This window comes from Anguilla rostrata, chromosome 6 (assembly GCF_018555375.3).
Source record: "Anguilla rostrata isolate EN2019 chromosome 6, ASM1855537v3, whole genome shotgun sequence".
In the NCBI taxonomy this organism is placed as follows: Eukaryota; Metazoa; Chordata; class Actinopteri; order Anguilliformes; family Anguillidae; genus Anguilla; species Anguilla rostrata.
The window spans coordinates 25,215,267-25,237,751 of NC_057938.1; the positions used below are offsets into that span (position 1 = coordinate 25,215,267).

Here is a 22,485-nt window from a genome sequence, read left to right on the forward strand (position 1 = left end):
ATTTTGATTATATTTGATTATCACAAGTGGAAAATCTCTCTATTAATCATGCGGGGAAGCAATCAGTTTAGTACATCCTTTTGTTGTCCATATTTGGACCTCTGAGTCGCCTGATGCTGACCGATGAGTCGGATAATGCACATTTAAATAGCAGAATTACATTCTTTTCAAAGAACCAGAATCATTTGCTGAAGGTTGTGATATCCTCACTATACAAATCTTGGATCTCTTTTATTGTTTGTCTACTTATTTCTAAGATGACCAGCTTTAAACTGCTTCTGTGAAAACTGTATTTCAATTTTCTTTTGTGCATGCTCACAAACGTCACCACAGACGTTTACAGTACTTACACAAACCCCACATTTTTGTTGTGTCCACTATTAGCTGTAGATTTGAGTGTCAGGTACATATTGTATGAGAGACAATTACTGAAGCCTGCAATGTCAGTAGCTCCAGAGATACACAAAATTAAAAGCTGAAAAAAGCCAGTCCTTCAAGCAGTTGCATTTGTTGTGTAGATGGAGGCAATTGCAGCTTTTCTTTTATACAGAAACATTCAAGGGCTTGTTTTCTGAAGTTTCGAGGATGGGGAGTTGCTATTTCTGCTAAAAAGTTTCATGCTACACCACTGAACTGGCAAATATGGAATATAATATTTGTGGTTGCCAATGACCTGCTTATAGCTACTGATGCAGGGGTTGTCAGCATACTACTTCTTCTAGACCTCTGTGCTGTGTTTGACATGGTGCCAGCATTTGTCATGGTTTTGGGTGGATGTATCACCCAGCTCGATTCCTTTCCCCTCCTGCTACACTAATTCGAGTGTGCCACATCAATTTAGCTAAATGGGTTTTACGCGTGCAGATTTCGCTCTGCCTGCAAGTCCTCCTGCACTCATTGGTTAGAGGTCTGCAGGCGTGTTTAATGCTGTCGCAGTTGCACCTGTTGAACCTTACTTAAGGTCTGTGTTCACAGAGAAACAACGCTTTAGTGTTGCCTATACACGAGAGCCGATACTGGTACTGAATGAACTCCGTATATCCGGGTTGGTCTCAGGAGGTATTATTTGAGAGAGAGAATAGCAGGTGTTGTTTCGCCCTAGCTTATGTTAGCTGTCTCGAGGTCTCTTAGTTTCAGCTCCTGTGAGTGGAACTGCGCTTAGTTTACCTTCGGGTGCATTTGTTTTCTGTTTGTTTTCTATAGGCTTTCGTTTACTCCTTCTCCTCAGTTTGGCATTTTCCGGTTTAGCGGATTGCCTTATTTATTTTGGATAGTCTCCCGTGGAGTGAAGCCCTTTTCTTTTCTATTTTTTCTTCCATATCCCTGTGTCTTTCTTAGAGACTTGGTGGTTATTCTCTTTGTGGGAAATAGCTTTTTGAAACCTGTCCTGTCTCATCTGGTCTTCCTAATTCCCCACTCCGTCACTGCATTGGATTACTGAATTGTATGCAACATTTCATCTCTATCACTGGCACTGTCCTGGGTTGGTTTTGGTCGGAACTGACTGAACATAGAAGCCGAACTTTATTCATTTTGGCGCCTTCAAATTTCCCTCGACTTTTGTCATCTGGGGTGTACCCTAGGGCTCACTGCTCTTTTTTTTTTTTTGAAAATATGCAAACATAGACTTGGCAAAACTCAGAAAATTGCTAAATGGCGGGTGAAAAAAAAGTCCTTACATGCTTAAACAACAAGGTGATGAGTGCAAATCACGGAAAAGCACCATATGATAGTCAATACAGAAAGGTCAAATTAAAATGGTTTGAGAGTATACAACAGCATAAGTTCCTCCAGATCCTTCTCGACAAAACCATTTCTATATGGGCCTCGCTGTGTGCCCAGGGGCATCCTGAAACAGGAAAGGGCCTTCTCAATACTTGTATGCTGTGGCATTAAGATTTGCCTTCACTGGAACTAAGGGGCTTAACAGTGAAAAACAGCCCTAGACCAAGGGGTGTCCAGACACTTTTGGTCATGTAGTTTATATATTCTACGAAATGAATACCAGGAAAAATATAAAATTAATATGTTTTATTTACATAACAACAAAGAAACAGTCAAGAAACCTTTTCCTACTTTTCCTACCACCACTGGTCACATTTTTCTTTTCTAGTTGTGTTACCTCTTTTCAAAGTGAGAGCTCACATTGATGTTTTCTGGGGATTAGATGCAGTCGGGCTGACAGAGTGGCTGCTACACAGATCATTAATCAGTCACCATCGAGTGTTTATATCTTGCATGACTTTGCATCATTCCAGTGCTATTGGAGTATATTATCTCAGTGTCACAAAGTTTACATTTGACTTCATTTTCTGAAATCGGACCAACTTTTTCTCTTCCATTCTTTGCAAAGCATTTTGAGGAATGTCAATTTGACAGTTTGCGTGTGCAAACGCTTACGTTATACCACTTGAGAGCTGATCAAGGAATGTATATCCCATGTCCTTAACCTCACTCAATTGTGAAAACTGATACCAGATAATGATGATGACTATTATTATTATTTTTTATTTATTTATTTATTTATTTTTTATTATGCAAAATAATTATACAAAATAAACAAGCTCACTCTCTGTCTCACTACTCACTTTGACTCTAAAAGTGTAAGTTATCTATACTTTGATTTAAAGTACCGCTCTGCTTGCCATTCACTCTCCTCAAGGCTGTGGGCACTCAGCATGAATGATTTACAAATAAAAACTAGTGGCTGTGCTTTTCTGTGAATCACAGTGAATTTATGATCAATATTTCTGAAAAGCGCTAGCTCAGTGCTGCAGGGCTGCTCGAATGAAAAGCCTGACTCATTACCTAACAGGGAAGAACACACTAGTGCAGTGAGGCACTGATGCAGAATTATCATTGCTATACTGAAATCTTCTCTTAGGAATATAATGACGCACTCGTTTAGGCTGCTGTGCGACAGAGTGAATGTTTGGCTGGAGTCATTTTTTCACAGAGAGAATATTCTGTAGAATTGTGGATGTGTCTTGTTTTCTAGAAACAAATGTTTCAATCAACAATGTTTTGCAGCTTTTCAAAGTGGCCTCTTGTAACACGCTTGATAGAATTGGTCAGTTCTGTTTCTGTTGTTAAATCACTTAAGCAGGTGACCATTTCTGTTTCTGAGGAAAATTTTTTCAGATATTACTGCAGCAGATTAATGTCCCATCTTAAAGTGGAAACGCAATTGTTTATGTCTGAATGCAATGGTTGGCTTTATATGGCCTGCCGTTTTCAGTGCAAAATGCTTAATCTTCAAGTGTCTGGAAGGTGTCCCATCTGGTGATCTCTCCTACTTTCTACAATGCTGTAGACTAAACAGGGGGGTAGGGAGGCGGTGGGTTCTCTTTCAGCTGTCAAGCTTGATACAACCCACATGGATGTTTGGCAGCCATTCTGAAACTATTTTGATGGGGCAGATGGTAAATACCTTAGAGAGGCATGGGCAAGGGAACAGTCATATGGATGTGTGACAAGCATTTCCCTGTAAAAACAGCACCATAACCCACACAGCAAAAATGAACCCCCTCTTTGCTTCCAGCAAGACATGAATGCTGTCTTGTTGTTGCTTCTCTTCTTACACTGATAAAATCTAACATAAATTGTTACATTTTATGCAGTTACACCAGTTTTATCATGGAGGTATCTGGTGTCTGATACCTCTTGAAGTTCAGCCAGCATTCTTGACAAATTTTGATTTCAACTACATTTTGAGTATATCTCTCTGTGTCACCCCCTAGTTTAATACTGTACATTTTAAAACACAAATGTTTAATCGTGTTATACTATCAAACATGTACAGAGAGTTCCATAATGTTTTGGACAAAGACTTTTTTTAATATGGCTTAGGTTTGCACAATTTTATATTTGTAATCATACAATTCACATGTGGTTAAAGTGTGGATTTTCTCAAAGGGTATTTTTTATACATTTTGGTTTTGTCATGTAGAAATTACAGTACCTTTTATAAATAGTCCCCCATTTCAGGGCACCATAATATTTGCGCCAAATGCTGTCACAAGCGTTTTTGATTGTTCAGGTTTATTCAATTGATTCCTTAGCGCTGGTATTAGAGAGCTTTCAGTACCTGGTCTTGATTCTAGGATTTTTAATTGCCTTTAAAATCTGTTATTGGTGTTTGTCGATATGAGGACCACAGTTCTGCCCTACAAAGGCAAAAGACCTTAACTCGCCAGAGTGTAGAACTGAGAAAAATGACTTTAAAGTTGTTTTGTTGTCCAGCCAAATGAACTGTGGGCAGAATATTGGAAATGTGGCAATTCTTTGTTTTTTTAATGAAGTTATTTATCTACATAAAAATCTTGAGCTCAAACTTGACCTTTGACCCTTGTTTGGAAGTTAATGTACTCTGCCTTTGCATTGTCTGCAAAATAATGAGGGGTCATGCCAAGGCAAAAGACATTAACTTCCATTTGATTGCTCATTTGGTTGCTGATCACTATATAAAATCAGTATATGATAATAATGATAACATCTGCATAAAATCTAGTGATCATGGCACAATTAGGTTTAGATTAGATTAATTGTTTTTCTGACATGACAAATGTAGACACAGATAACATTGATCAAACAAAATAGTTTTGCATGTGGGAGGGTAACGTTTGCAGTCAATTTATTGAGTGCAATGTTTACTAACGCAACGCAACGAATAGTAAAGGATACAAGACTCATGTTTTGGATTTAATTGGATGAATGGCAGAGTAGGATACTCAAGGATGACTCATGTTATGGATTTAACGTGTTGAACGCCAGCGAGTAATGCTCAAAACTCATGTTGTGGATTTAACTTCTCAAAGGACGTTGTTTGCAATGGATCAGGTTACAAAAAAAGTAGGCTATCTATTTAATTGTGAATTGTTACTGCTGAGCTCGTCTGTGTGTGTGATTAGGCTATTTAGGATGTGTGTCGTGTGTCTATGCAAGCCCTGATCGACCCACTCGCGCTGTTTCCCTGGCTGTCAGTGTCGGGCTGTCACAGGCTGGCACTGACTAGCCTGCATGACACAAAAAAATAATTAATTGCGTATGATTTACGATTACTTATAGCTGGCAAGCCATCTAGTTATTGTTTTGCTTTCTTTGCATTCTGATCGCATATGGGAGCAGTTTGGTTTTGTTTGTGAAGTAGTTAGCCTAGCTAGCTAGCTAGCTAGCTAATAAGTAATTCGAGTAGACTATCAATACCTTGATTTTGGTGGGTGTGTTTCAAAGCCATCTCTACCAACATTTTCCCTCGAGAGCAATGGGCCATTCTTAAAAGCTAAATGCAACGTTAGTAAAAGCAACCACTGCAACACTATATTTGCTTTACACTTCATTCAAGCTACTGTGTGTGTCTCAGAAATGCTTCGATGACACATAGGAATAACACCGTAACTCCAGCGCGATAAACAGTAACTTCACTTTGATGTGCAGCAAAACAAGGCAGAGTACCTTAAGTTAAGGCTTAACTCAATTTGAGCGTTCCGGAGTGCAGCGAAACAAAGACAAAGAACCGTAACTGATGTTACGGGATTCTGCCTTGGCTTCTCTAGGGCTTTGGAAGTTACGGCAAAGACAACCCAACTATTTTCTCCAAAAAACAACAAAATTGACTCAAGATATTTGTCCACACGATAAAGCAGATCTTTTCTCATTTTCGACCAAAATTGAAGTTACGGCCTTTTGCCTTTGCACGGCAGAGTTGTGCCAATGAATCACAAAGGGCCATTATTAGGCTGAGAAATTAGAAGAAAAAAACCTGTCAGAGACATAGGCCAAACCATAGACTTATAAAACCCCAAACATACTGCTAAAGCAACAAAGCCAAAAACTGGAAAATTCTTGACTGGCCAAGTCATTCACCCGATCTGAATCCAACTGAACATATGTTTCATATGCTAAAGATAAAACTTTAGGAAACTAGCCAACATAACAAGCACCACTGAAGATGGCTGCAGTACAGACCTAGCAGAGCCTTACTGGAGAAGATACTCTGCACCTGGTGATGTCCATGGGTCACAGACTTTGGGCAGTCATTGCATGCAAAGGATATGCAATAAAGTACTAAACATGACTACATTAATTTACATAACATTACTACATAATGTCCCCAAACATTATGATGCCCTGTATAAAAAGAGCTGTAATTTGTACTTAGGGAAACCAAAGTGCATAAGAATACCCTTATATAAAAGCTGAGAATGTGCAATTTAGCCACATGTGAACTGTTTGAATACAAATCTAAATCTGTGGAGTACAAAGCCAAATTAAAGTATACATAAGATCATCAAGGCATATTTCAAAATGTACACTTATTGGGCCTCATTCACAAAACATTCATACTATCATATTAGAATGTAAACTGTGTGTAAGAATGTTTCCACGAACCATCCGGCATTCATCTTTTTTTCTTATCTATATTTGTTTGTGGCTGTTTCCTTATACTAATCACATGAACAGGATTGCACATAAAATTTACAAACAGTCTGCATTCATCATCTCATACACCTGGGATATGCCCAAAAAAAACAGTCTGCACATGTCATGAATCCCATACTGGTTTTTCATAGGAACATTTTTAAGAACAAAAGTAGGCATAATTTAGGAAAAGTTTTGTGAATGAGGCTCATTGTGGTCACCTAGTTTATCATTAAGCACATTTCTGAAGTTACTTTAATGCAATTTCCTACTTTATCACAATGGTTGGGCACTTGATGGTTGCACCACCTGGAACAATGTGGAAAAGCATTTGCCACAGTTGTGATTTCTTGAGGAATGATTACTGTGAGGGAAAGAGGAGCTTTAGGCCCCTGTGACGAGGGTCTGTGGCAGGGGAGCAACAAGCGAGAGTTCCTTGGAGACCCGTGGAGAGAAGGCGGCCTCATTCTGAGAGCATAGCCCCACAGCTCCGTAAGAGCAGAATGGCTGTCCTGCGCAGCAGAGAGAGCAGAGGGGAACCTGCTTAAATTCCTCAGTGTCCCAATCTCACGATGGAAAAGTATGCGCCTGAAGGCTTTCAGTCGAAACACGGTACAACTGCACCCATGTCGGAAACCTTTTGGAAAGATCTGTTGTCTGAGGATAATTAGCCTTTGTTTGGCATTTTTTAATGCTCCAAATGATGATAATAATAATAATAATAATAATAATAATAATAATAATAATAAATAAATAAATAAATAAACATTTGTCTCTCTGCAAAGTTTTTGGTTTTTTAGTTTTTGGAAAAATCTAGAGTCCAGTATTCAATCTTATCGGTAATGTCAACTAGTACTGGCTCTGACCTAGAAAGCTACATGTCTGTGGTCGGGTAAGTAATTCTGATCATCAGAATACAGGATCCTGTTCTCAGGTTTTGCTTGGCATTACTTTGCAGAGTCTTCTTACTTTTCAGAGCTAGAGCTTGTGTAGCTTATGGTTCCTTACTACAAGAATATGCCAAAAATAAACCTTTTTAAAGTATAGCATGCATAATATAGGCTATAGCCTGTTTATATCTGAAAATATAGCTTTTCATATACTAAGCAGGGTGCATATTTTCAGACCTTAATTTAATAAAGCCCTTTTGTTGAAATGTTGGCTGTGTTTCTTTACTGTTGTAATTTTACTTAAATCTGATGGAAAAGGGCCAGCGTTTGCCGTAAATATACACGATTATCTGAAATTGTAAAGGTTTTCCTGGAAAGAAACCTTAGTGGAGTGAAGTCCATCTTATTTTATTTTTCTTTCGTGACCTTTTAATGTTCGGCCTTAAACATTTACGAGTTTGTGTATTTTTTTATGATTCCATTTTTAGTTTTTTCTCTTTTGTCTCTTTAACTCAGATTGCATATGTCACCCATTATGGTTCTACAGATGTGAAGTAGATTAGTTTTCCCAGCCCCTTCCACCATAAAGAAAGAAATCATTGAGTCTCAGCCTTTTTCAAAACATTCCCTCACGGTGCTACCAGACAGGGGCACAGACTTCCTCCTGCTCCAGACATCCAAGTGTTTTTCCTTTGAAAAGAAGGAATGAACAGGAAATCTGGGGGTCTTTATTTAGCATAAGGAAAATGGAATTTTGTCCTTGTATGTGAACATTCTAGAGGATACATTTGGAAAAAGCTTGGTCAAACTAAAAACCGAGGGAATCCTGAAAATCTGACTTGATTTAAGGTTCCTTATCAGGGTAAGTACTGTTTTTTTAAACTGGGTTGTATTTTTAATAGTGGAAGTTTGCAATGAAGTTTGTCTTTACCATCACTTTTCTAAGTGAGGTAGACTTTCAGTGCTTGTACCCTTCTCCCGTTTAAAGAAACTCTTTAAGAAAAATGCAGAACTGGCTTTGAAAACCTTTCATGACATGTAATGAAGGTATGTTTATACAAAATAATGGGAATAATTAAATGATATTTCATGCCAACATTCGTGAGCACAGCAGTAAATGTGAGAATGCAACAGATTTCAAAATTCAATTAAATGTAATTCAATAGGTGAAGAGAAACAATAATATTTTGTCGCCGGGGTGTGTGTAAAACTATTTGATGTTAAATTTATGACTTTATACCCCACAGAGACCAATTCATCAATTCAGCCTGAGAAAATATATTTTTTTGCTTGTTTTATTTAAGCTCAGTAAAAGGTTTGCCCTCAACAGGATTAAGCAAGCTCTCAGATGTGTTTTTAAAAATAATTCAATATCAATATCTATTCAGAGAATTATCCAGTTCTTAGTATTTTTTGCATTGCATTTGCATTTTATATGTGGTAAACATGAATCTTTATGGCTAAGCCTATTCTGTAAACAGAAAATGTCATGTTACAGTACGAACAGCATAATGATACTGCATTCATTTGTGTAGGAAAAACATTAACAAAGGTGACTTACTCTTTGAATGAATTTGTATGATACATGACAGCTTGCTCTTATAATGTATCTTTAATCCATATATTCCAGGCTTTTTAAACATGTTTCATAATAAATCTTTTCAAATTCAGAATTCAAATTCAGCTCAGCAGCACGAGTGTCTTAGCTTGCTACGGCTCAGTTTGAATTTAAACTGAAAGTCAATCAATTTGTGATTTCAGCAATGTGAGAGATTTCACTCCATATTAATTGCCTGATTGTTGAAGCCAGGGATGGCGGTTGAATGGGAATTTACCAGTCCTGCGCTCATCTTTATTGTGTACTGTTAGCTCGAGTTTGCTATCTTCAGTTTGGGAAAGACATCTGGGTGATTACAAAAGCTTTCTCATTGGAAGAGCACAGTTGTCAAAGGTCTCGTTGCTATGGCGGCTGGGACAATGTGACATCACAGGCCTGTTTAGTATATCAGCTGCACGAAAAACCTATCAATTTGTGTCTGTAACTGCAGCTATGAAAAAATGTTTGTCTCATCTTTTCTCAGTTTAGCTAGAACTGGCAAATAACTGCTGGCAGCCAAGAAGTGGTTTACTTCTCTGTTTCATAACCACAACATAAGAATGGAGTAATTGCTCACAGTCACAAAGGCTGATGCCTTCTCTCTGACTGTGACTGCAATGCTTATGTTCTGGTGTGTGTTTGTGTGTGTGTGTGCGCGTGCGTGTGTGTGTGTGTGTGTTTGTGTATTTGTGAAGCCAAGCCTTACTGAAGCCTTGGTTGTCACAATGTACTTCTAAAACCACACTGTTTATTAAGATCAGGGTATGCAGCTTTTTCCATAATAAAACATTCATCCACAGATGGAATTACTACTCCCAAGAAGTCCAAGAGCCTTTAAGTCCTCCATGATTTAACTGAGACTGAGCTGCACAGGAAAACAAATTACTGTAGATAAATAAATTATATTATTATGTGAATATCCTAACACAGAAAGTATCAACAGACGGGACAGGACAATACATTCATTCAAAATTTGGTGTTTTACCTTCTTACAACTGAATTCCGCAGTGTTTACCTTGAAAGGCCCATGCAAGAATGCATTTTGATGAGGCGTGCAGCCAACTGCTTACAAATGGACCAAGAAAACTGTTAATATAATACTCCTTTCACGTTAACTGTATGAGTACCATTAAACCCTTTTTTTTTAAAGCATTTCCAAATAGCCGTGAGGGAAAAAAATAATGTTTTTAAACATTAGGCTTCAACTTAAACAAACACAGCGTCTGTTTTTGATTATCTTGAAGAAAATCATCATGTATAATTAATAATTATTTGACTTTAGAAGGTCCCAAAAAGTTTCAGATGCCTACAGAAGCTGAAATGGGCTATGTTGAACACAAATTATGAAATTGATATGTTTAGAATAATGCAGTCTGCAAAAAAGATCATAAACATGTTGATTTCACAGTTTTTATTCAATATAGCCTATCCAATTCCAGCCACAGTAGCTATTTTCTACTTGTTGCAAAATAACTAGCAATCTGCTAATGGGTATTTTGCATCATGTAAGACTTGAGAAATTCAGTCACATCTACTTATACTGCTTGACAATGGTTTCAGTTATTCATTTGATTATTGATCTAGCGAATTACCTCAACAGCAATACGAGTCATTTCATTGGCACCAAAGCATTACAATAAACAGGCTAACAGTGTTCTCTCAGCATGAGTTAAAACCGAATGGATCTGCTTGGCTTGAGATTAAATCAGGTCTCTCAGCTGCAATGACACTCTGTCATGTGTCTCAAAGCAATCTGAAGCGGTTTTGGGGTTTGTGTAAATTGGATCTCTCCCAGGCATAAATTCTTAAGCGGTCACCATTTGCTCTAATCATAAAAAAATGATAGGTAAGTGAAGCTTTTTATATAGTCTCGTGTAGGGCCACAGCTCCACCACAAAAATATGGGTTTCTCATTCACAGTCAGACGATACCACCGACTGCTGAGTCTTCAGATCGTGCCTCTCTTAAACCAGAACTTGGTCTATTTCTGCATTTCCTTCTCCAATCCCAAAGGTTTGGCTTCCTATAGTGTCTAACATACGATAGAATAATGCTTGAGTCACAGAGAAACATATTATTAATGTGGCATGCTGTTTGAGGGAAATCCAAAAAGCTCATGCGGTGACCACAAAACCACAGAAATGCTCAAACAGTGGAAAAATGGAGCTCATGTGTTTGCCCGGTCTGCTGCCAGGTATCATGTTCCAAGATGTGTTCAGACGTGCCACACTGTTTGACATATTGTGAGAAACATAATGCTTTGGGGAAAACCGTAAAATACGTTAATGAAAAAATTGTTCTGTGGGACTATAGAGATTCAAAGGGGTGTAGTGATATTTATCTATGCTTTTTTTAGATGTCTGTGTTTTTACAATGAATTTGCTGTGTAATTTACCTGAATGCTACCAAGCGGAGAAAGTACAGGAAAGTCAGGGCACGACGCTAGCATTTTTTTCTCCAAGGAGCGCATTTGCTCCAAAGTTGAGAAATAATAAATACATTTTACAATTAGCACACATTAATTTTCAGGAGCAAATGCTTAGAAACCATTAAACAGTCTGCAACTACCAATTTTTCCAATTCTGTCACCATTTTGCTTTATCAGCCCCTTACTGGATACAATGCATGATTGTGTGGCTTGACAAATATTTTTTTTGCAAATATGCAGTTTCGGGTACATTAGTTAACATACAGTAGCGGTCTGTGAACTATGAAGGTAGCTAGCAAGGCTACCTACCTACCAAGCTATTCAACAATGTTTTCTTGTTATTATTATTTTCATCGAATGCATACATTCTAATTTAAATTTAATATGATAGCTTTCCAACATTGTGGCTACGTTTGTTGACGGCCAACCTTTGGTTTGTTTTACAGTATTACTGTGATATCTTTACTAAAAAATGTATATTTTAAAAGAACGCTGTTTGCACTAGGCATGGACAGGATGGCAGCGGCACATCTCCCAAGAGCATACAGTCATCCCAACAGGTCCAGCATTTATGGAAAGGCATTGTGCCAATTGCTGGCTATCAGCACTATATTTACATCACATTAACATTTGGTCACATTGCTGACCGAATGCATGACATTGCTGGTTAAAAAAAACACAACTTACTTTGTAATAACATTTGCTATCCAACAAGATAGCTATTTGATCAGTGCAGACCTGTTGTGTTGTGAGATGTGGTTTGCAACGTGGCTTTTGTGAAACATGTAGATGAGTGTGTCTCAAACCACACACCCCCAGCATTCAAGAAGTTCATCTGCCCAAACCCCCCCTGACCCCCCACCCCCTTGACAATTTATGATATATTGTTTCTTGCACACTTCTGAAATGATTCAGTCACCTTGTTGCTCAGATATGAAATTTGGGTATCCAAAAAGTCATTTACACAAAAGACAAAAATCGATTTCATTTATGCATATAATTTTAGCCATTTAAGTACTGTTCACAGCTCCCATGCAGCTTCCATTATGCGAAAAACAATACAATTTAATTCATTCATCCATACAAGTGGTGTGAATGGGTACAACAGCACAGCTATCAATGTGCAATGTTGTTATGAATGACATAATGAATGAAACCATATAATTAAAAATGTATTACACATAAAAATGAATCGAATAATTACATTAATCGCTGAGTTTTTAACGATTGTACTGCCTTTTGGCCAGGTCTCCCTTGCAAAACATATTATTCATTCTCAATGGGACCTGGTAAAATAAAATAAAAATGTATACTTTATCTTTAACATGTAGCATTATGGAAAGAGTATGGGACACACATAATGTCTGCATTATAAGTTACAATATTGTTATACATTTTGTATGCATTTTTCATATAGTTTTGAAAGCCAATTGCATCATTCAAAGGCACCAAATCTCATGTGTTTTTCATGTTTTACAAAAAAATGTATATTCTATAAATAGATTTATATTTTCATAAAAAAGCAAAGGTAGTGATCCTACAGGTTTTGAACATGCACAGCAACAAGTGATTGCTAAGCACTAAGTTACACAGTCAAGCAAGGGATTCTTGCTTCAAAATATACTCTGTAATTGTAATGTTTCTTACATCAATTATATTTTTAGCTTTTATTTTGAAGTTATTGCATTCATTTTTCATAGTACCCAGAATGCCAGGATTTTACAAAAAAAACCTTTTTTTCCTGGAATGAAGTTAAAAGAATCTTTTTTCTTTGGCTGCCGAGTTTTTTTCAGCCATCCATATATTATTTCTTGACCATCTCAATCAGTTGGACCACCAGCTTTGTGCTGTCATGGCAGGAGTTGAGCTTAGACATCACTTATGCTAACCCTTCCCGCAGCCTCCTCCTCCTCTCTTACGCCTGGCATTAACCTCCCCTCTGCTCCTATCAGGGGGTAGGTCTTGAATGAAAGGTGGTAATCCGTCTTAGGCCAGGAATACTGCTGTACTATCCAATGGTCTGTTTGGGGACAGAAACTTATTACTCCTCTAGGTGACAGGAAAAGCCTCCATCAATCAGAGGCATGTTGCATTAGTCCTCTTCACAGTCTACCTGGCAGAGGTCAGAGAAAATATGAGCGCCCTGCCACATTAGGGGGCAGCTGGGAAGGTCAGGGGTGATAGAGGGGTCACTGGTTGTAATGATTGCTCTAGTAGTCACTGCCAAGGGCCTGGCGGTTTCTGCAGAAGATGAGGCTCATTGAAGGGGTGAATTGAGATCATGCCTATGCTCAAAATTCCGATTTATTAGGAAGGCTAAATATAGCCGGCTCTTAAGACTTTAGTCTTCGTGCTCATGGAGTTTTATTGTACAAAGTGCTCGTTTACCTCACACAACCTGTCATAAAGATAACTTACTGCCACTGTGGCTACTTTTCTTACCTGCCAACGTTTTTTGCATAGAGAGGGCCCTCAGGTTTGGTTTTACAGTATTACTGTGAGTTCCAAAGTGGGTGCTATATGGCATTGGAGTAAATAAATAATTTAAAAGCCTTGTTTAGTTGTTTAATTTTTTCAGCTGTAATAACACACATAAAGGGGATGTAGGTGTTATCACATTTCTAGAATAACCCAGTTCACATTTCATTTCCTCTGCATACTTCCAGCTGTTTTCCATGTTGGCGTCATTGTCCTGGAAAAATAACAATTGTTTATTGACAGTGCAGCTGTCTCAGGCGTATGTGAGAGTTAGCAATTGATTTAATTATGTAGGAAGGCTAAGTCAGGTAACTCCATTTGTGTATTATGGTAATTTAGTTGTGACTCAGATATTTTACATTTGTTTTTTGTCTTGCTGCAGTAACTTCACTAGGGCACAAAATGCAGTGCCACAACATGATTTGTAGGCCAAGCTGAAACAAGTAATTACCTCAGTATAATCCAGAACAGGTCTCAGTCGAGATGAGAATGACATGAAGAGTAGAGTACCTGTAACACAAAACAGTAAGCAAATGAAAGGGTAAATAGTCCTAATCAATTGCATTAGAGAGAACAGAAAGATGTAAGCTTGATGCAGAATTGATGTAATCATTCAAATAAGGATGGGGAAATTACATTATGAGAAAACAGACAAAGCCAATAATGGGAACCAGACCAGAGCAGACAAAGTTGCAAACAGGAATCAGGCTGGAACAAAGCAAAATATAGCAACAGGGAGTAATTCCAGGGGCCCAAGCACCACAGGCAACAATGTATAAAATCACACGTAAAGTTGGTGCATGGAATTATAGATTCTATGTTATGGTAATATATGTTCAAATTGAGATGATGGGCCACTGCAGACCTGTCCTATTTTCATAAGGCTTCTCATGATCAAGCTGGCCTGCGTAAGTAATTTTAGTCAAAATAAAATTGATTGTTTCTTAAACTTCTTCTGTTTATATACAAATCCTGTTTTTTATTTATCAATCAATTAAATTATTCATGCATGGTTTTCTATATGTCAACTTTTATTTCCACATTTATTTACTATATCTATGAATTCATTATTTTGTGGCAGACATTGTCCTCCATACAGCGGAAGGAGTGTACAAACACATTAACTTTGAGACTGATGTGATGCAGCAGTGATTTTTAATTCATGATTTTTGATAATATATGGTATATGTATTCACACTCACATTCACATTCTAAACCGTGAGATTGAACACCATAATTGGCACTATAATTGTCTTGATTTTTCAATATTTAAACTATTGTAACTCAGGCTGACCAACAAATCTGTTTCTTAACATAATTTGATGAACTTTTGCCATTCATATTTTATGAAATACATTTAAAACTTTTTTTATTGAAATGAAATTTGGTAGGTTGCATTTGTGAAACTGAGCAGGAATTTGCTGCCTTAAAATCTTGAGGCGAACAACAGGTATTCAGTTATTCATACTTCTGTAAAAAAAAAATTTTTTTTAATTGTTGTGCACCTTAGCACCACCAGGTGTCCAATCTGCACCATATTTTTCATGACCCTAGATTTCAGCCATCCAAACAAGTCTATCAAGTAGTGTAAGCCTTGGACAAGCCAGGTCAGCAAGGGTTCCAGAGGAAAAGGGTTGTAGAGGAAAAACTGCGAAAGATCATTCTCAGTCTGCATTTCACTCTCCACAGGTCACAGAATGCTACTTCACTGGGCACTGGGGGTGATGGTGGCCTTTTCAATGGTGACACTTGGCGTCTCTCAGAGTGGGGATGGGGAGTGGGGTTCAGGAGACACCCTAGACCTTTTCTCCACCCACAACTTCACTCAAGAGCCCCGGGATCAGCCCTTGGACAGTGAGGCCCCATCTGACACAAGCAGTGACAGCGATGGTCACAGCAATAGCTGCTCTGCCTACTTCCACACATGCTCTACCACCCCCCGCTGGCTCCGCGCCCAGAAGGAGGAGCTTAGCTACCTGAGGGCCATCCAGCATGGGAACCAGGCAGTAATCGAGAACCTGATCCAGTATGTCAGTGCCGAGATGGGCGAGCAGCGCTACCAGGAGGTCATCCTGGAGAACGTTGCTGGGATCAAGGAGGACCACCTCAGCTGTCAGGGCATTGTGGAAAAGATCACAGATAATCTGGAGACCCAGCTGGAGGGGGAAGCTCTGGAATCTTTGGCTGAGGCACAGAAGTAAGTTAACCTGTTCTTGCTGAATAGCCACACATGGGCAATATTTCAAATACATGCACATTTTAACCTCAGTGATAATAACTTCAGAGTTATAATCTGATCAGTCAGCTTTACAGATTGCACATACCCAGAAATAACACAAACAAGTGCACATTTTGAAGATCTTTATTATAAAAGCCATACACTATCTTTGTTATTATTAGAGTCACCATTTTTTTGATGCAGCTTTTTCAGTGTGGTTATAAGAACCACAGAGTTGGCAGCAGCAAATTTTCAGTGTTGGGCTATATATTTTTTATCTATGGGTAGTAGATATAAAATATACTGCAGGTATGAAAAACTGCAGTTATATCACCTGCATAAAAATGGTAAATAGAATACTATTCATAGTAATTCACTGGTTTCCAGGTCTACGAATCTGGAATAGAAATTAGGGTACTGAAAATGGTTCTATACAGAAGAATATGAACTATCCTATTTTATTTTGTGTCGTTCAAGTGCTGGCCGTGGCACACCCAGTTCTTCATTGGTACACCGAAAAATGGGAGGTTCCCCCAAGTTCACAATCTCCCCCTGGTTCACCCACAAATTTGGATGTCCAATTATCTGCAATCGCAGCCACATTCATGCACAAACCCACAGTGGGAGAGTGTAGACATCCATGGTTCTCCTCCAAGACACTAATATCACCAGCTGCTTTTTTTCACATCATAGACTACAGTTAAGCTTGTATAAAGTGGAGTCAGACGAAGACCTTTCATGTGTGACTAACATGCAGTCCACTGGTGCACGATTGACCAGCAAGGTTCACAATATAGCAATGAAACGCGGACCCCTAACTGATTGGATCATCCCATAACCTGAATGACGCAATCGGCAATTGTGCATTGCCCTCTCGGGTTACCAGCCAAAGTCGGCACTAGCCCAGTCTGGATTCGATCCAGACCATGGGGCACATCCATGTACCACAGCGTGGTGCATTAATCGAATGAGTTAGAGTCCTCAGATGGGAGTTTTATTTGTAGGTGTGAACCTTGCTCTAGAAATGAGTTCTTTAGATGCTCTGGTTACCGTAACTGCCTGCTAGGACAATGCTTAAAAACTCCCATGTGCCCATGGTACGTACTTCTGCTGAAGCTATTTTGCAGAGGGGTTCCATGACCATTGAAAACATGGTTATTGAGAAATTTTATCAGTTTTTGAGTTATACAGTTTTTCTAGCAGAATGTTTGCACTCAAAAATGCATTGATTAAATCACGGATGATATATATCCATGGCTGAATGGTTTCCTGTGCCCTCCTCGTGATTCTCCCTTTTTGTTGCTCTCTGTTCAAGTCCACATTGATGTGTTTATTGGAAAATGTCAATTTAAATGTCAATGTTTTGTGTGCATGTATGGATACATTTCAAACAGTGCAGAATATACTGCACTGTGTGCAGTGTACCAGACGAATACTGGTGCACTTGGATGCTCAGACTTTTTTTGTTTGACCTTCATTTCATGTTTACATTCCTCACCTCTCCATGTGTTAGAAAAACAAATTCGGCATCAAGCTTTTAACAATGTATTTGTATGTTTTAAACATATAGCTTGCATTGTCAAGCACAAATGCTTGGACAAGAAAATGGATTTTCCTCAGAGAACAAATATGTAAAACAACTGTCTCTCCTATTTGTTGATTCAGTTCCTTTCAGTAATTTTCATTTTGATGTTATTCAAAGCAGCTGTCTTTGGAAGCTGTCTATCTGATGGAACTGCCCTGCTGTTGATTTCATGCTTGTTTAATTTGCTTATATACTTTTACAGTGGAATATTTGCACTCTGTCAAATCTTGAATAACATCTGGCCACTGCTCAATGCTTTCTTTTCTCCTGAGGACAGATTATTGATCTCAGATCTTTATTGATGTTTGTTTGTTTTTTAATGTTGGTCTAATGTTATCTTCTTTGAATAGTTTATTGTTCAACTGATTTCAGAGTACTGACCAAACCCTATTCCTGAAGGGTTCCTATTTTTGAGTTTCTATTGTACTAGAAATATATTTTCAAATCATGCATGTATTCCATATTCAATACTGGTCGCCCCTTTCTTTTCTGATTTTTTGTATAGTTTATACTTCTGCACCACTGTGCAAAGCCACCCATGCATTCACTAATTTGTAATTTAGCAAAAACATTTTTTGGTAGTTTTTTTTTTTTTTGTATTGTTACTCTCCCTGTGAATAATGCTGGTTAGAGCAGTGAACGAGATGTATATTTTAAATGCAAGTTAAGACTGACTAATGGCTGCAAATCTGTTGCAGTGTGCACCAAGTGTGATGTAAATCTCACTCCGGTCGTAAAGGAGCTGTAACTAGGGGAAAGCAAGATGTAGACTATAAATTAGATGCATAGGGAAACCTAAAGTTAACACTGGAGACTGTTCTCCATGTTCCTACCTAATAATAATAATAATAATATAAAACTTATTTAAAGGAAAATGCTTATAATTACAATATCACAATATTATTCCATTTATTATAAAGTTTATGTACTTTCTCTTTTGCTCATATGTGCAATGTGCCTTCTCTATAGATTTTACAGTTTACAATATCTATAGTTTTTTGTATGGGTACCATACAGACAAAGTAGTGCTTGTCTGTGATCATAAATTTCTTTCCCTGGCATTTTAAAAAGGATTAGATTTTGAGTAAGTGATTGTAAATATCCGGACAATGATACATTTTTTTTGTATTGGCTCTGTACTACAGCAATTTTACTTAAAATAAAGCAATGAATATCACATTAATGTGCAGACTGTCAGCTTTAATTTAGTTTTAATGTTACTTACATCCATAATTGATAATCCCAATACTTTTGTATTCAACTGTATATACAACAAAGCACTTTGTCTCTTTGTGAAGGATGCTATGGCAGATACAGTATTATCTGATATGAAAAAACACACAATTTTGTCACAATGACATAAGCAACTGTCTGAGTGAAAACTGCACTCCATCTTGGCCCTGAGGTGATTCTTTCAGTTAGAGGATATAGCAAATCAACTATTAGATCCTGGTTTATAAATATTTCCCTTGAAATGTGTTTCATAAATTTGGTGAATTTGCCAAGAAAAAACCATGGGAGCAAATTATTGAATAGTTGTAGATTTACATGGATTTAGAAAGTTTTGTATCCAAACTTTTCTGACCTTCCATCGAAGTAACAGACTCCTAGACTGAGCGACTGTACCTCAGCTGCACTGCCCTGGCCCTGAGGAAACATGATTACTTAATCGACTCTATTAAACAGTTTAATCAATGACAAATGTATTCTGTTCAAACAAAGTAGGTGGTAGCCACTGCAGAGAAACTGAATTAGAGAGAGAGATGAGCTTTCAGTGCAAGATTGGTCAATCTGCTTTTACCATTACCACACAGTAAAATAATAGTGTTAAATCAACTCTTACAGAGTATGTGTGGTCCCTGTCAGACTTGTGTATATATTCTGTTAGAGTTGAATTAACACTAGACATTTTATTGCGCATTATATATTTTATTGTTTATGGTTCTTGGAACTCCGTGTGATTTTTGAAGGTGTTGAGTGCCTTCACTGCTCCTTCTGACATTTGCTGCTTGTTTTTTCTCTCAGAATTAAAGAAGAGTCTTCGGCCTTCGAAGACATGCTCCGCACAGCAGAAGAAATAGCCAACAAGCTGGAGACTTCATCGAAAGCACTCTACGTCTCTTTCACACAGCAGCTGCAAAACACACAGATTGTTCACCATTAAACAGTTGCTCTTTTTAAAAAAAATACAAAATGCTCTTATTGTGGTCTGATAATGCACACTTCAATATTGTACAGGACAATACAGTTGCTCTTTCATCATGATATGCTATTTTAGCTAAATTCAGGGAGGTATATGTGCTGTACAGTATCCTCAAGTAGATTTGTGGCATATCAAAGTATTACATTGAAGTGATGTATATTTGCAGCACATTGAACCATTCAGTTCAGCTGCTTATTCTTGTCCTAAATTATCATTGGGCTTGCAGGCAATTTTGAAATAATTACGATGGGAGTTTTTCCTTCCAACATTTTCATTCATCTGTTGTCAAGTCATCAAGTGATTAATACGCTGCATGATCAGAGAATGCAGGACATTCAAGTCATATTTTTCACTGCAGAGATTACCCACAAAACATTTCTAATACTCTGAAAATAATTGGCGCACTGAAGTAATTGTGGTGCCCTGCATATTCATACAGGCTATATTTTTTCCCTAACATGAAAACAGTCCGCAATTAATGAGTCAGTTCCTGTATGATTTGTTTTTTATGTTATCACTAATAGGGTCTAGCCTTCTTACAGAAGGACAGGACAATGTGATCTGATTTCTCTATTTCAGGAGAAGGCAGAAACATGTATGACTGGGTAGGCCACCTTCAAAGTGGGGAATACCATGGCAGGTGTGGCAACGTATGCCATCCCGCCAAGTTATGGCTAAATGGGGCGGCATCATCCATACCTATAAAGCACCAGGAGCTTGCCACTTTTCAGGGTTCCCAACAGATATAACCACAATGACCACCGACTCTCAGCCCTTAAGAGCATTCACTTCTATACCTTCTGACCTCATGTAAACAGACACAATTCACCAACAATTTCATACGTTCACAAAATAAAGCCCAAAACTTGTGTTATTTTGCATTTTTTCCTTCTGCTTTTTCCAGCCAGTTACATGATCAGAAATGTCCTAGTTCCACAATTAATAATTATCCCCATTGGATATTTAGTTGCATCTGCCAATAACAACATCTGATCAAAATAACAGGATCAAAGTATCTAATTGTGAGACATTCCAACACACAGGCAAAAGGATGTTATAAAAGCTTTATGGTCACCATCGTAATTAATTAATTAATTAATTACATTTATATAGCACTTTTCCAGATGCTCAAAGTGCTTTACAGTGAAGGGGAACTCACCTCACCCACCACCAATGTGTAGCACCCACCTGGGTGATGCACGGCAGCCATTTTGCGCCAGAACGCTCACCACACATTAGCGAAGGTGGAGAGGGAGAGAACATTTATTTAGCCAATTAAATCTGGGGATGATTTTTTTAGTGGCATGTTTTTGCGAAAGCCAGATCTGGGATTTGACCAGGACACCGGGGAACCCCCTACTCTTAGCGATAAGTGTCATGGGATCTTTAATGACCACAGAGAGTCATTAAAGAGTCTTGCTTGCTAACTAATTGTCCAAAAAAATTTAAATGATGCTTTAAATGACCGCTATATAATCTTTGTGTGAAACTCATTTATTACCAAAAATCCTGAAATTAAAATAAAGAATTAAATAAATGACTCAATAAATGAATGAATAAATAAATACATAAATAAATAAATGCAAGAAAAAGGTGAAAATAAATTAATGTACACAAAAATAAATAAATAAACAAATAAAAAATAAATAAAATCTGACATAAATGGGTATTTCTAAAATCATTTATTTCTGTATTTATTTCTTGATTCATTTATTTCTGTATATATCAATTTCTTGATTCTACATTTTTACTCTGAATTTGACATAAAATTCATCAAAATCAAAAAAAGATATTTTTGAGCAAAATCAGATGAGATTGAATATCTTATCTAGTAGCTATGAAAGCAGCGGATGAGACTGCGTAACTAGTGACAGGTGGCAAGCTGGTGAGCCTTAAAATGACACAAAACTCATGTGCAATCCTAGTCATCTTACATGTAAAAGCTTAAAAACTATATTTTACACCGAAATTGACATTGAGACATGCAGATCATGAAAGCCAAGACATGAAAGAAGTCGGTAAGCCCACGTGTGACTGATGACAAACTGGTCACAGACCTGGGGTGTGTCTGCACCTTTGACTGGATAGCAATCCCAGCAAGCTAGCATGCTATGTAAAAACTCTCTTAGTCACTAAAAGACCGTTTACAATTCACCTGCATTCATTTGGACTCCTTGACATACACACAAAATGTAGCACCCAAAAAATACTTGCATAAAACAAAATTCACTTGCATATAGCCAAAACAGACTTTAATTTGGCAATATGTCCTGAAATATTTATCGAAATCTCTCGCCATTCATTGGTGACAAAGAGGGTCATTCTGAGTGTTTAACCCAAAACATGATGCTCAAGCTCTGATGCAACCACCTAAAAAAATCTGTACTACATTTTGTCCCGCTCTCCCCTACTAACGTAAATGTTGAAGCCAAGGAACGTACATTCGATGTACACACTTGAGTATAACTGAGAATAAGGTGACACCATGACATACTTTGATTGACTGCCCTCTCATTATTATACAGACGAAGAAATAATGAAATAAATAAATATAGAAATAAAGATATACAGAAATGAAAGAATCAAGAAACAAATAAGTAAATAAATTATTTAATCTATTACACTTGTACATTGATTTATATATGTATTGTATTTATGTTTAAGCT

At 37.6% G+C, this 22,485-nt stretch overlaps 1 protein-coding gene across 1 annotated transcript; it reads left to right on the forward strand.

The window, feature by feature from the left end:
- The first annotated feature begins 7,943 nt into the window (after positions 1-7,943).
- On the forward strand, positions 7,944-20,693 carry si:ch211-142k18.1 (uncharacterized). Its single transcript, XM_064339175.1, has 3 exons — positions 7,944-8,172; positions 15,503-16,010; positions 19,642-20,693. The coding sequence occupies exons 2-3, from the start codon at positions 15,511-15,513 to the stop codon at positions 19,778-19,780; spliced, it is 639 nt and encodes a 212-aa protein (XP_064195245.1). The 5' UTR covers positions 7,944-8,172; positions 15,503-15,510; the 3' UTR covers positions 19,781-20,693.
- Positions 20,694-22,485: the final 1,792 nt, after the last annotated feature.

Bases quoted from the DNA above. Each gene is read 5' to 3' on its own strand.
- si:ch211-142k18.1 (XM_064339175.1), top strand. From the start codon at position 15,511: ATGCTACTTCACTGGGCACTGGGGGTGATGGTGGCCTTTTCAATGGTG. The intron at 16,011-19,641 runs GTAAGTTAACCT...TTTTTCTCTCAG, and splicing joins TCTTTGGCTGAGGCACAGAA to AATTAAAGAAGAGTCTTCGG.